At 38.5% G+C, this 16,003-nt stretch overlaps 1 protein-coding gene across 6 annotated transcripts in view; it reads left to right on the top strand.

Moving 5' to 3' along the window:
* The window catches only part of MYO9A (myosin IXA), a 291,397-nt gene that overhangs the window by 191,945 nt on the left and 83,449 nt on the right, over positions 1-16,003 (top strand). For all 6 annotated transcript variants that reach the window (XM_028100036.1, XM_088024883.1, XM_028100037.1 and 3 more), the window contains 3 exons: positions 11,956-12,098; positions 14,722-14,945; positions 15,461-15,577. In XM_028100036.1, coding sequence (XP_027955837.1) covers positions 11,956-12,098; positions 14,722-14,945; positions 15,461-15,577 — 484 coding nt within the window. The remainder of the gene's footprint in view (positions 1-11,955; positions 12,099-14,721; positions 14,946-15,460; positions 15,578-16,003) is intronic.

Here is a 16,003-nt window from a genome sequence, read left to right as displayed (position 1 = left end):
AAAGGGGAGCGATCACGACTAACACCAAGGAAATAGAAACAATTATTAGAAATTATTATCAACAACTATATGCCAATAAACTGAGCAACCTGGATGAAATGGATGCCTTCCTGGAAACCTGTAAACTCCCAAGACTGAAATAGGAAGAAATTGATAACCTGAATAGGCCAATAACCAGTAACAAGATTGAAGCAGTGATCAAAAACATCCCAAAAAACAAGAGTCCAGGGCCTGATGGACTCCCTGGGGAATTCTACCAAACACTCAAAGATGAAATAATACCTATTCTCCTGAAGCTGTTTCAAAAATAGAAACAGAAGGAAAGCTTCCAGACTCATTCTTTGAGGCCAGCATTACTTTAATCCCCAAACCAGGCAAAGACCCCATCAAAAAGGAGAATTTCAGACCAGTATCCCTGATGAATATGGATTCCAAAATCCTCAACAAAATCCTAGCTAATAGGATCAAACAATACATTAAAAGGATCATCCACCACGACCAAGTGGGATTTATTCCCGGGATGCAAGGGTGATTCAACATTTGCAAATCAATCAGTGTGATAGAACACATTAATAAGAGGACCATATGGTCCTCTCAATTATGCAGAAAAAGCATTTGACAAAATACAGCATCCTTTCCTGATTAAAACTCTTCAGTGTATAGGGATAGAGGGAACATTCCTCAAGTTCATAAAATCCATCTATGAAAAACCCACAGTGAATATCATCCTCAGTGGGGAAAAGCTGAGAGCCTTTGTCTTAAGATCAGGAACATGTCAAGGATGCCCACTCTCGCCACTGTTGTTCAACATAGTACTAGAAGTCCTAGCAACAGCAATCAGACAACAAAAAGAAATAAAAGGTATTCACATTGGCAAAGAAGAAGCCAAACTCTTCTCTTTTCGCAGATGACATACTTTATGTGGAAAATCCAAAGACTCCACCCCCAAATTACTAGAACTCATACAGCAATTCAGTAATGTGGCAGGATACAAAATCAATGCACAGAAATCAGTTGCTTTCTTATACACTAACAATGCAACTGTAGAAAGAGAAATTAGAGAAACAGTTCCATTTACAATAGCACCAAAAACCATAAGATAACCTCGGAATAAACCTAACCAAAAAGGTAAAGTATCTATACTCTAGGAGCTACAGAATAGTCATGAAAGAAATTGAAGAAGACACAAAAAGATGGAAAAATATTCCAGGCTCATGGATCGGAAGAATAAACACTGTTAAAATGTCTATGCTACCCAGAGCAATCGCTGGCACCCTCAGTGCCATCCCAATCAAAATTCCAATGACATTTTTCAAAGTGCTGGAACAAACAATCCTAAAATTTGTATGGAATCAGAAAAGACCCCGAATCGCCAAGGAAATGTTGAAAAAGAAAAACAAAGCTGGGGGCATCACGTTGCCCGATTTCAAGCTATATTACAAAGCTGATCACCAAGACAGCATGGTACTGGCACAAAAACAGACATATAGACCAACGGAATAGAGAGCCCCAGATATGGACCCTCAACTCTGTGGTCAAATAATCTTTGACAAAGCAGGAAAAAGTATGCAATGGAAAAAAGACAGTCTCTTCAATAAATGGTGCTGGGAAAATTGGACAGCCACATGCAGAAGAATGAAACTCAACCATTCTCTAACACCAGACACAAAGATAAACTCAAAATGGATGAAAGACCTCAATGTGAGACAGGAATCCATCAAAGTCCTAGAAAGAGAACATAGGCAGTAACCTCTTTGACATCAGCCACAGCAACTTCTTTCAAGATATATCTCCAAAGCCTAGTGAAACAAAAGCAAAAATGAACTTTTGGGACTTCATCAAGATAAAAAAACTTCTGTACAGCAAAGGAAACAGTCAACAAAACAAAGAGGCAACCCACAGAATGGGAGAAGATATTTGCAAATGACACTACAGGTAAAGGGCTGGTATCCAAGATCTATAAAGAACTTCTCAGACTCAACACCCAAAAAACAAATAATCAAGTCAAAAAATGGGCAGAAGACATGAACAGACACTTCTCCAGAGAAGACATACAAATGGCTAACAGACACATGAAAAAATGTTCATCATCATTTGCCATCAGGGAAATTCAAATCAAATCAAAAGCCCATTGAGATACCACCTTACACCAGTTAGAATGGCAAAAATTGACAAGGCAAGAAATAACAAATGTTGGAGAGGTTGTGGAGAAAGGGGAAGCCTTTTACACTGTTGGTGGGAATGCAAGTTGGTACAGCCACTTGGGAAAACAGTGTGGAGGTGCCTCAAAAAATTAAAAATAGAGCTACCCTATGACCCAGCAATTGCACTACTGGGTATTTACCCCAAAGACACAGTTGTAATGAAAAGAAGAGTCAAATGCACCCCAGTGTTCATAGCAGCAATGTCCGTAGTAGCCAAACTGTGGAAAGAGCCGAGATGCCCTTCAACAGATGAATGGATAAAGAAGATGTGGTCCATATGTACAATGGAATATTACTCAGCCATCAGAACGGATGAATACCCAACTTTCACATCAACATGGATGGGACTGGAGGAGATTATGCTAAGTGAAATAAGTCAAGCAGAGAAAGTCAATTATCATATGGTTTCACTTATTTGTGGAACATAAGGAACAGCATGGAGGACATTAGGAGAAGGAAGGGAAAAATGAAGGGGGGGAAATCGGAAGGAGAGATGAACCATGAGAGACTATGGACTCTGAGAAACAAACTGAGGGTTTTTGAGGGGAGGGAGGGTGGGGGGGAATGGGTTAGCCCGGTGATGGGTATTAAGGAGGCACATACTGCATGGAGCAGTGGGTGTTATATGAAAACAATGAATCGTGGATCACTACATCAAAAACTAATGATGTATGGTGACTAACAACATAATAAAATAAAAAAAAGGGGGGCGGAGCAAGATGGCAGAGGAGTAGGAGGACCTGGATTTCCTCTGGTCTCAGGAATTCAGGTGAATAGGGATCAAACCATTCTGAACACCTACAAACTCAGCTGGAGATCGAAGATAAGAATAGTAACAACACTCTGAACAGAAAAGCGACCACTTACTGGAAGGTAGGACGTGCGGAGAAGTGAATCCGAGGCGATATTCGGGAGGCTAGACGGCGGGGGAGGGGGCCTCCATCAGCCACTTCTGGCAAGTGATAGAGCCGCGGTGCACAAAATCAGAACTTTTAGAAGTCGGCTCCGCTGAGGGACGTCACTCCAGGGGCTAAGCGGGGGGTGGAACCCTCGCGGGACAGTGTGGTCTCAGGACCCTCGTCACAGAAAGACCGGGGGTGCCTGAGGGCAACAGAGCTCCCAGGTATCGGAGCGGGGAAGCCGGCTGCAGAGACAGAGCCGAGGCACGGGCTCTCAGCTCGGGGTTGCCCATAAACCGTGATCCGCGGCCCAGTCGGGCCACTGCTCCTCCAGCAGGGACCCAACAAGCGGCAGAGCCGGGGAGACTCCCCTTCCTCCCCCAGGAGGAGCGGCGCAGAAGCGCACCGCAGGGATCTGCTGGGTTTGGAGACTCCACACGGGGTCCGGTGCCAGAGATAGAAATGCTTGGTCACAGGCCGGGTGAGCATGGAGTGTGGCCGGAGACTGGGGAGACAGGAGTGACTGCTTTTCTCTGGGGGCACACTGAGGAGCGGGGCCCCGAGTTCTCAGCTCCTCCGGGCAGAGATTGGGAGGCCACCATTTTCATCCTGGTCCTCCAAAGTTGTACTGAGAGCTTGCAGGGAACAACAGCTCCTGAGAGCAAACCTGAGCAGCTTGCTTAGCCCGGACTCACAAGGGCGGGTCAATTCCGCCTCCGGCAAAGACATTTGGGAACCACGGCAACAGGCCCCTCTCCCAGAAGATCAGCACGAACAGCCAGCAAGCCAAGACCAAGTTTACCGATCAAGGAGAACGGGAAAACTCTAGCGCTATGGGAATACTGCACATAGAATTCATGGCTTTTTTACCATAATTCATTAGTTTTCCAAAGTTAATTTTTTAACTTTTTTTTTGAATTTTTCTTTTTCCCTTTTTCAAGCAACATCTTATCAATCCCTTTTTTAAAAAAAACATGTATTTTTCATTTTTAGAGTCATATTTTTATCCCTTCATACTAGTTACCCTTATTTTTGGCATATATATATAAGTTGTTCTCTCTTTAAAATTTTGAGATAGTTTCTTCTAAAAGATCAAAATATATCCTAAATCACTAGTGTATGGCTTTGTTCTAGTCTCCTGCCTGATCACATTCTCTGCCTTTTTTTTTCTTTTTTTCTTTTTTCTTTTTTTTAAATCTTCTTTCTTTTTAAAAACAACTTCTTATCAATTTATAAAATCTTTTATAATTTTCATCTTTACAGTCTTCTTCCATCCCTTCATTGTATCAACCCTGATTTTGTACATATATAAGTCTTTCTTCCTTTAAAATTTTAGCAGGCACTTTCTTCTAACAGACCAAAATACTACCAAAATCTAGTGTGTGGCACTGATTTGTGCACTAGCCTGATCATATTTGATCATATTCTGTTTTTTTTTGTTTTGTTCTGTTTTTGTTTGTTTTTATCTTTTTCTTTTTCCTTTTTTTACCCCCTCTTTCTTCTTTCTTTCCCTTTCTTGTCCCCTGGTTTCAGGTCTTTTCTGATTTGTATAGGGTATATTTGCTGGAGACGTTTTTAACCTGTTAGCATTCTATTCTCTCATTCATTTATTCTCCTCTGGACAAAATGACAAGACGAAAAAAATCACCTCAGTGAAAAGAACAAGAGGTAGTACCGTCTGCCAGGGACCTACTCAATACTGACATTAGTACGATGTCGGACCTAGAGTTCAGAATCATGACTTTAAAGGTACTAGCTGGGCTTGTAAAAAGTGTAGAAGTTATTAGAGAAACGCTTTCTGGAGAAATAAAAGAACTAAAATCTAACCAAGTCGAAATCAAAAAGGCTATTAATGAGGTGCAATCAAAAATGGGGGCACTAACTGCTAGGATAAATGAGGCAGAAAAGAGAATCAGCGATATAGAAGACCAAATGATGGAAAATAAAGAGGCTGAGAAAAAGATAACTACAGGATCACGAGGGCAGAATTCGAGAGAGAAGTGATACGATAAGACGAAACAACATTAGAATAATTGGGATCCCAGAAGAAGAAGAAAGAGAGAGAGGGGCAGAAGGTATATTGGAGCAAATAATAGCAGAGAACTTCCCTAATGTGGGGAAGGAAACAGGCATCAAAATCCAGGAGGCACAGAGAACCCCTCTCAAAATCAATAAAAATAGGTCAACACCCCGACATCTAATAGTAAAACTTACGAGTCTCAGAGACAAGGAGAAAATCCTGAAAGCAGCTCGGGAGAAGAGATATGTAACCTACAATGGTAGAAACATTAGATTGGCAACAGACCTATCCACAGAGACCTGGCAGGCCAGAAAGGACTGGCATGAGATCTTCAGAGCACCAAACGAGAAAAATATGCAGCCAAGAATACTATATCCAGCTAGGCTGTCATTGAAAATAGAAGGAGAGATAAAAAGCTTCCAGGAGAAACAAAAACTAAAGGAATTTGCAAACATGAAACCAGCCCTCCAAGAAATATTGGAAGGGGTCCTCTAAGCAAAAAGAGAGCCTAAAAGCAGCCTAGGTCAGAAAGGAACACAGACAATGTACAGTAACAGTCACCTTACAGGCAATACAGTGGCACTAAATTCATACCTTTCAGTAGTCACCCTGAATGTAAATGGTCTCAATGCCCCAATCAAAAGACACAGGCTATCAGATTGGATTAAAAAACAAGACCCATCAATATGCTGTCTGCAAGAGACTCATTCTATACCCAAAGACACCCCCAGATTGAAAGTGAGGGGGTGGAAAACCATTTAGCATGCTAATGGACACCAAAGAAAGCTGGGGTGGCAATCCTTATATCAGACAAATTAGATTTTAAAACAAAGACTGTAATAGATGAAGAAGGACACTATATCCTACTTAAAGGGTCTATCCAACAAGAAGATCTAACAATTGTAAATATGTATGCCCCGAACATGGGAGCAGCCAATTATATAAGGCAATTAATAACAAAAGGAAAGAAACACATTGACACCAATACAAAAATAGTGGGGGACTTTAACATCCCCCTGACTGAAATGGACAGATCATCTAAGCAAAAGATCAACAAGGAAATAAAGACTTTAAATGACACACTGGACCAGATGGACTTCACAGACATATTCAGAACATTCCATCCCAAAGAAACGGAATACACATTCTTCTCTAGTGCCCATGGAACATTCTGCAGAAGTGATCACATCCTAGGTCACAAATCAGGTCTCAACCAGTACCAAAAGATTGGGATTATTCCCTGCATATTTTCAGACCACAGTGCTTTGAAAGTAGAACTCAATCACGAGAGGAAATTCGGAAAGAACTCAAATACATGGAGGCTAAAGAGCATCCTACTAAAGAATGAATGGAAATTAAAGAAGAATTTAAAAAATTCATGGAAACCAATGAAAATGAAAACACACTGCTCAAAATCTTTGGGATACAGCAAAGGCAGTCCTGAGAGGAAAGTATATAGCAATACAAGCCGTTCTCAAGAAACAAGAAAGGTCTCAAATACACAACCTAACCCTACACCTAAAGGAGCTGGAGAAAGAACAGCAACTGAAGTCTAAACCCAGCAGGAGAAGAGAAATAATAAAGATCAGGGCAGAAATCAATGAAATAGAAACAAAAGGAACAGTAGAACAGATCCACGAAACTAGGAGCTGGTTCTTTGAAAGAATTAACAAGATTGATAAACCCCTGGCCAGACTCATCAAAAAGAAAAGAGAAAGGACCCAAATCAACAAAATCATGAATGAAAGAGGACAGATCACAACCAACACCAAAGAAATACAAACAATTATAAGAACATATTATGAGCAACTCTATGCCAGCAAATTAGATAACCTGGAAGAAATGGGGACATTCCTAGAGATGTATCAACTACCAGAATTGAACCAGGAAGAAATAGAAAACCTGAACAGACCCATAACCACTAAGGAAATTGAAGCAGTCATCAAAAATCTTCCAACAAACAAAAGCCCAGGGCCAGATGGCTTCCCAGGGGAATTCTATCAAACATTTAAAGAAGAATTAATACCTATTCTCCTGAAACTGTTCCAAAAAATTGAAATGGAAGGACAACTTCCAAACTCATTTTATGAGGCCAGCATTGCCTTGATCCCAAAACCAGACAAAGACCCCATCCAAAAGGAGAATTACAGACCAATGTCCTTGATGAACATGGATGCAAAAATTCTCACCAAAATACTAGCCAATAGGATCGAACAGTACATTAAAAGGGTTATTCACCATGACCAAGTGAGATTTATCCCTGGGCTGCCAGGTTGGTTCAACATCCGCAAATCAATCAATGTGATACAATATATTAACAAAAGAAAGAACAAGAATCATATGATCCTCTCAACAGATGCAGAAAAAGCATTTGACAAAGTACAGCATCCTTTCTTGATCAAAACTCTTCAGAATATAAGGATAGACGGTACATACCTCAATATCATAAAAGCCATCTATGAAAAACCTACACCGAATTATCATTCTCAATGGGGAAAGGCTGGGAGCTTTTCCCCTAAGGTCAGGAACGTGGCAGGGATGTCCACTCTCACCACTGCTATTCAACATAGTATTAGAAGTCCTAGCCACAGCAATCAGACAACAAAAAGAAATCAAAGGCATCCAAATCGGCAAAGAGGAAGTCAAACTCACTCTTTGCAGATGATATGATACTGTATGTGGAAAACCCAAAAGACTCCACCCCAAAACTGCTAGAACTCATACAGAAATTCAGTCAAGTAGCAGGCTATAAAATCAATGCACAGAAATCAGTGGCATTCCTATACACCAACAACAAGACAGAAGAGAGACAAATCAAGGAGTCGATCCCATTTACAAGTGCACCCAAAACCGTAAGATACCTAGGAATAAATTTAACCAAGGAGGCAAAGGATCTGTACTCAGAAAACTCTAAAATACTCATGAAAGAAATTGAAGAAGACACAAAGAAATGGAAAAACGTTCCATGCTCATGGGTTGGAAGAACAAACATTGTGATGATGTCAATGCTACCTAGAGCGATCTACACATTCAATGCAATCCCCCTTCAAAATACCATCCACTTTTTTCAAAGAAATGGAACAAATCATCCTAAAATTTGTATGGAACAAGAAGAGACCCCGAGTAGCCAGAGGAATATTGAAAAAGAAAAGCAAAGCCGGTGGCATCACAATTCCAGACTTCCAGCTCTAGTACAAAGCTGTCATCATGAAGACAGTATGGTACTGGCACAAAAACAGAGACATAGATCAATGGAACAGAATAGAGAGCCCAGAAATGGACCCTCAACTCTATGGTCAACTCGTCTTTGACAAAGCAGGAAAGAATGTCCAATGGAAAAAAGTCTCTTCAACAAATGGTGTTGGGAAAATTGGACAGCCACATGCAGAAGAATGAAACTGGACCATTTCCTTACACCACACACAAAAATAGACTCCAAATGGTTGAAAGACCTAAACGTGAGACAGGAGTACATCAAAATCCTAAAGGAGAACACAGGAGCAACCTCTTCGACCTCAGCGGCAGCAACCTCTTCGACCTCAGCCGCAGCAACTTCTTCCTAGAAACATCGCCAAAGGCAAGGGAAGCAAGGGCAAAAATAAACTATTGGGATTTCATCAAGATAAAAAGCTTTTGCACAGCAAAAGAAATAGTCCACAAAACCAAAAGACAGCAGACAGAATGGGAGAAAATATGTGCAAATGACACATCAGATACAGGGCTAGTATCCAAAATCTATAAAGAACTTATCAAACTGAACCCCCAAAGAACAAATAATCTAATCAAGAAATGGCAGAAGAAATGAACAGACATTTTTCCAAAGAAGACATGCAAATGGCCAACAGACACATGAAAAAATGCTCAAAATCACTTGGCATCAGGTTAATCCAAATCAAAACCTCAATGAGATACCACCTCATACTAGTCAGAATGGCTAAAATTAATAAGTCAGGAAATTGCAGATGTTGGCAGGTATGCGGAGAAAGGGGAACCCTCCTACACTGTTGGTGGGAATGCAAGGTGGTGCAACCACTCTGGAAAACAGTATGGAGGTTCCTGAAACAGTTGAAAATAGAGCTACCCTATAATCTAGCAATTGCACTACTGGGTATTTACCACAAAGACACAAATGTAGGGATCCGAAGGGGTACGTGCACCCCAATGTTTATAGCAGCAATGTCCACAATAGCCAAACTGTGGAAAGAGCCAAGATGTCCATCGACAGATGAATGGATAAAGAAGATGTGGTATATATACACAATGGAATATTATGCAGCCATCAAAAGGAATGAGATCTTGCCATTTGCAACGACGCGGATGGAACTGGAGGGTGTTATGCTGAGCGAAATAAATCAATCAGAGAAAGACATGTATCATATGACCTCATTGATATGAGGAATTCTTAATCTCAGGAAACAAACTGAGGGTTGCTGGAGTGGTGGGGGGCTGGGAGGGATTGGGTGGCTGGGTGATAGACATTGGGGAGGGTATGTGCTATGGTGAACGCTGTGAATCGTACAAGAGTGATGAATCAGAGATCTGTAGTTCTGAAAGAAATAATGCAATATATGTTAAGAAAAAAAAAAAAGATAGCAGGAGGGGAAGAATGAAGGGGAATAAGTTGGAGGGGGAGACGAACCGTTAGAGATGATGGACTCTGAAAAACAAACAGGGTTCTAGAGGGGAGGGCGTGGGGGGATGGGTTAGGCTGGTGACAGGTATTAAAGAGGGCACATTCTGGGTGGAGCACTGCGTGTTATGCACAAACAATGAATCATGGAACACTACATCAAAAACTAATGATGTAATGTATGGGGATTAACATAACTAAAAAATTTTTTTAAAAATTAAAAAAAAAACAAAAGAAAGAAAATAGCTTTTCAAATGTTAGTTGTATAACCAGCACTGAGGGCAACCATGCCTGTTGGAGGAGGTTGGAAAGCTCTGGGAGAGATTTGTCAAAAGAAATGGAGTGCCGGGGCGCCTGGGTGGCTCAGTCATTAAGTGTCTGCGTTCGGCTCAGGTCACGATCCCAGGGTCCTGGAATCAAACCCCACTTTGGGCTCCCTGCTCCGTGGGAAGCCTGCTTCTCCCTCTACCAGTCCCTCTGCTTGTGTTCCCTCTCTATATCTCCCTCTGTCAAATAAATAAATAAAATCTTAAAAAAAAAAAATGGAGTACCTGCTTTGTTTGAACATGTTAAAAGGAGATATACACAACTAGCAAAACATTTCAAGGTGCATTGTATGTAGATAAATGAGCAAATGTAAAGCAAAACACTTATTAATTCTAGAAAAAAGGTTATGCAGGAAAGTGCCTACCTCAGTTGTGAATATTATTTGTATAATAAAAAAGTGACTGTTACTATAAGAAAATACTGTATATTCAGATAACTCAAATTACCTTTTGATTCTTTTGGGGATACACCTGTCTTTGTGGAACAGAGTGGAGAACAGAAGTGTTGGAACATGCTTAATCATTACTTGTGGTTTCAAGTACAACAGCAATATAAGTATGGTAAATATTAAAAAGTCAGTTAAATCAATTCAAAAGGGTTGCTTCCAGGGAGCAAAAAAGGAAGGAGAATGGCACAAGGATGCTGTCATTTGTAATAAGCATTGTGGAACAACTTTTCTTTACACTCTTGAGATGTTTAAGTTTAGTAATAGGCTTTTAAAAAAAAGGAAGAACAAAAAAAAGAATGTGAGTTTCAAAACTAGATAGACCTGATTTTAACTTCCAGCTTCATCAGTCCTCTAAGCCTCAGTTTGCTTATGCGTAAAATGTAAGGATATTAAGAGCTATTTATTATAGTAGGTGTGAAAATTAGGTATATCATAAAGGCATAGTGCCTGGCTCCTGGTAGATGCTCATGGTTTTTTTTGATTGAGTGAATATACAAAGGAAAAAACAAATACACAAATAAACTCCTCATACCGGATTCGGATACATGATATATGGTCAGTTTACGTGACCTGTCATTATTAACGTGTTTTTTTGATTTTCGTGATGGGAGAGAGTATATAAACACTAAGAATGAGGCCATATAGCAAAGTAGTTATCAGTTTTGTCACTCAGTGTGTAATTTAGGGAAAGTTATCTAACGTTCCAGGTTTTCACATAGATAATGGTTATAGGAGTTTGAAAGTAAACTTTTTTTTTTTTTTTTTAGTAAACTTGTTTTTATAAATAAATTAAGGTAAGCCAATGTAAGCACTTGTGTCTGGAGCAAAATAACTCAAATAAATGGTGGTTTTTGTTAATAATATAACTTCTAAATATAAAATAGTTAAAACCATTGTTATATAATGGTAAGTGGAAAGGTTTAAAATTGTATCTTCATCATGATTATAGTGATATAAAAATGGACATACTTATGGATAAAGAATGGAAGGAAATTACCCCTCCCCAAAAAGGTAAACAAATATGTTTTAGAGTGATGGGACATCAGTGATGTTTTAAAAAGTATTTTCTTTGTTGTTAAGTCGTTTATGTGCTAAGTCCAAGCGGAAGGAGGGCAAGAATATAAAGATAGCACCTTAGGAACCAGAAAACCTGAGTTGGAATTCTAGTTTCACTGCTTTTTAGCCATTTCATTTTGGGGAATTATTTACCATCTCTGGGACTTATTATTTCTTGTACTCAAGATGAAGCCATCTTCCTTCCAGATTGAAATTTAAATGTGAAATCGAAGATTAAATATGATTAAACTTAAGTGTGAAGGTTAAATGAAGTAATACACATGAAAGGTCTTTATATAGCTCAAAGTTATGTACAGATATTGTCACTGCAACATAGTAATTTCCATTTTTATCTTTATTTTTAAAAATAGACCTCAGAGAGCTAAGATGAGATTCTGGGCCAAAGGGAAACAAGGGGAGAAGAAGACTACCCGAGTGAAAGCTGCCACCCAGTCAGAGGTTTCGGGATTCTTTGCTGGCTCTGATATGATTCCAGCTCATCAGTTTCCAGATGGTAAAAATGGACAAAGAATGGAGATTGTCTTTATAATTTGTTCACTCTTTCTGAGAGTTCATTATTCCTCTAGTATTTGTAATGGCAATCCTGTTGGCCAGATAGTCTAATGGAATAGGACCAGAATTGTAAAATCTTTCCTTAAGTAAAAGATAATTATAAAATGACATTGTATAGAAGTTCCAAGGAAGTGTGGTACAAAACAGTGAAGCAACAACAACTAAAGAATGATGGTGCATCTTCAGTTAGCCTCAGTTTTCTAAAGTGTAAAAATTTAGCTGTCATTCATTCACTTAAGAAATATGTATAATTAGTAAAAATTAAAGATAATAGCAGCTAATATTTAAGTGCTTACCATGTTCAAGGCACTGTACTAAGCATGTTGTATGTGTTAACGCAGTTGATCCTCTCAATTTTGGGGGGTTGATATGATTATTATTCCCATTTTATAGATGAGAAGGCTGAAGCACAGAGAAGTTATTTCCTTATGCACTTATAGTAGTTGGCAGAGCTGAGATCTGAATTTAGGTAGCCTAGCTCCAGAGGCCACATTCTTAACCACTGTGGTACATATTAAATACCTACTGTATATTAAGTATTTGCTATAGTATACTGACTTTATAATTGTAGCTGTTATTTTAATTTTTGGGGCATCAATCATAACACACTTGAACATACCCGACAGTTCATCTGTTGAGAAAATTGGCCTTTCTAAATGCTAGAATTACTAACTCTAAGGATTCCAGTAATTCCAGCATTAGATGATTATGCAGTTTTCCCCAACCCTTTGCTCAAACATGTATGAGAATTTTTAATCGTTACGCAAAGATGCCAGCTATCTTCAACAGTGATGGGATGGACATACATCAGAGGTGGGTGTGTGGTAATGAGTGGGTAAATACCAGTGGGTAGGTGAATAAAATAGAAAGTGGGTCTAGGAAGAAAGTTATCTCTAAAGGAAAGAACAGGGCGAGTTACAATAAGTAAACAAAACTTCTCATATCTGGATAAGACAAAGGAACAAGGAGAATAAGATTATTAAGCTTCACGTAGGAATGGATGAGCCAAAGCAGAGGCACCTGTGTGTCAGAGAAAAAAATGGTTAGAGCCCTGTTTTTGTGTCTTGTGGCTTTGCTCCTATGAGTTGGCAAAACAATATAGATAAAATCAATAGTAAATTAAGTGAATACTACAAGTCCAGTTTGGAAATTTGGGAAATCCTTACCATTACATTACTGAGAGGATCGATTTCTTGTATCTAATCTGGCTTATAGTAATCATTCTAAATTTTTCATTTTTCTCAGTTCTATTCTCCTGGTTAATTCTTAAGAAGGAAGCATAAAGCTCTTAAGTTGAAGCATATATTATTAGCAGACTTCATTGTGTGTTGCTTCATAAGGAGATATATATATATATATATCTTTTTTATATATCCTTTTTATATATATATATGTATTTAAAGATTTATTAAGGTATCCCTTGTTTTTAATACTGAAGCAGTATTATAATTTCTTTAGTAATCATTATTTCTTTTATTATAGGAAAGATATTTACTTTGCTAAATGAAATTATTAGGTACTTCTATGTCTTGGTTCTATAATGGAATTAAAATCAATTGATACTAATTAGCCTCTATATCTTTATAATTTTTATTCTGGTGCCATATCAGAGATTGGGCTTGTCTTCCTTTCTGCCTGAGGTGGCATTTAGCATGTAGGAGGCTACTTTTTTCCTTAATTATCAGAGTTAGCTTTTAGAGGGAATGAGGACATAGCATTGGACAGGTGAATGAATACATGTGGGGGAAACAAATAGATATGTGAAGTGAGGAGGGGCCAACATATTTATCAAGCCCCAGGTAGGGCTTTGGCAAACCCAATATAGTTCTAGATTATGATGGACTTACATGCAGTCAATTTCCCTGTGTAAACAGAGAAGATTTGTTGTGCTTTCCAGTATTATATACAAAGGTAATGCATTCCAGGAATTCTCTGAGAAATTCAGACAGTTATTTGGGAGATGTATAAGAAAATCCTAAATACTAAGGAGACCAAGAAGTGAGCTGGTTGACTTACCTGGCTCCCTAGATAGGTTGCCAGGATAACTACAGGTAATATCACTGAAGCATTTATGGCTTTAGACCCTAGTAATGAAATAATAATAATTATCAAACTTCACTGGTTTGCTGAATTTATATATAGCTGAATATTCTTTCAAACAAATATAGTAAAGCTATGATTGGTTTAATGGTCAGCATTTAATGTGCTAGGGTGGTTACATATACTCTTCTTTTTTTTCCTTTGGGACTGAGGTATTTGGGATCCAGGCTTTAGTTCTATAAGATACCTCCATCCAGGTTTTTAGTATCAGACTTTAGCCCCTTCGCAGACATAATGGCATTTTCCATTGAAAAGTGGTAATTTTAAAGTACATTTTCTGTACAATTGTGCAGTCTGTATTTATTGTTTTGCCTGACTGCAAACATTAATATTACTTTGCTTTTCAGATACATATTTTTCCTTCAGTGACTTACTAAAGGAAGTTAAATTTAAAAAGAAGAATGTGGAGATTTCAATATTTTCACTAAAATTTTTTTTTTTGGATACTTTATCTTGAATTATAGAATTAGTTCAGTATCACCCGACACCTCCTTTGAGCCCAGAATTGCCTGGTAGTTGCCGGAAGGAGTTTAAAGAGAACAAAGAACCTTCTCCAAAGGCAAAGCGGAAGCGAAGTGTGAAGATCAGCAATGTGGCTTTGGAGTCTATGCACTGGCAAAATGACTCTGTCCAGATCATAGCAAGTGTCAGTGATTTAAAAAGTATGGATGAATTTCTTCTGAAAAAGGTACACTCTGCATGCTGAGTTAGGCTCCTAAGTGGCTTTGACCATGGAATGCTTGTTTTTATCAGAATATGGCTCCTATAGATCAAGTTTACATATGCTTCAGTAAGTTAGATGGTCTGTCTGTTCTTTATGAAAAAGATTTAACTAACAGGATATGCATTACTCAGACTGGGTGGACAGGAGTTAAGGTTTTATGCTTTACTGTTGACTTGCATTTTACCTTAATTGTCATTATATTCCATGTGTTAAGGTGCGGCTTGTCATTGCATACTTGGAGTTTTTTCTCTGGTAACAGAATGATAGAATAATATAGTGTTAGAAGGACCTTTGAAATCATCTGGTAGTAATAAAACATTGACTGTCTAGTCATGCTTTTACCTCGGTCCCATAATAGCAGGGGCTTGCACTTTCAGGACCATCGGGACCATCATTATTGAAGAACCAATCAATATCACTGTTGTAGTCACCTCTTTTTAATTAGTTGATTGTGTACAAAAACTTTTTGTGGCCCCCAGATGAATGACCTAGATAATGACGACAGCAAGAAAGACACATTAGTGGATGTTGTATTTAAAAAAGCCCTGAAAGAATTTCGGCAGAATATCTTCAGCTTTTATTCATCTGCCTTAGCGGTAAGTTGGACTGTGTTAGGAGATATTCAGTAGTTAACATATGAAAAATTTGTCTATGCTGTAGGAGATAATACGGAGGCTGTGTTCAATGAGAGATTTCTCAAATTCCTTGTTTTTGTTTTAGGAATAGGTAGGGGAAAGCATACTGACTGGTCTCAGATTAATACCTTCCTTCAGTTTCCTTGAGTAGTTTTTTTTCCTCTCTTACAATGTTGAATCTTCTTATAAGATGATAAATTCACATATTATAAATGTGATTCTATGGCTCTCTACTATTTTGACTTCTCATAATCCTTTAGCTCTGGCTTTAGCTTCTAATTTTCCTATGTGTAGAATTATACATTTTTCCCCAGTGGAATTAGAGCAGTTTATGTTCACTGGTTTATGTATATCAGTTTATTTCACTTTCAGATTTACCTTATAATT

Source organism: Eumetopias jubatus, unplaced genomic scaffold, assembly GCF_037043125.1.
Source record: "Eumetopias jubatus isolate StellerSeaLion01/CBP00866 unplaced genomic scaffold, mEumJub1_p1.0 scaffold_7, whole genome shotgun sequence".
NCBI classification, from domain to species: Eukaryota; Metazoa; Chordata; class Mammalia; order Carnivora; family Otariidae; genus Eumetopias; species Eumetopias jubatus.
The sequence above is the reverse complement of the archived record's forward strand: the minus strand, read 5'-3'. Positions and strand labels throughout refer to the sequence as shown.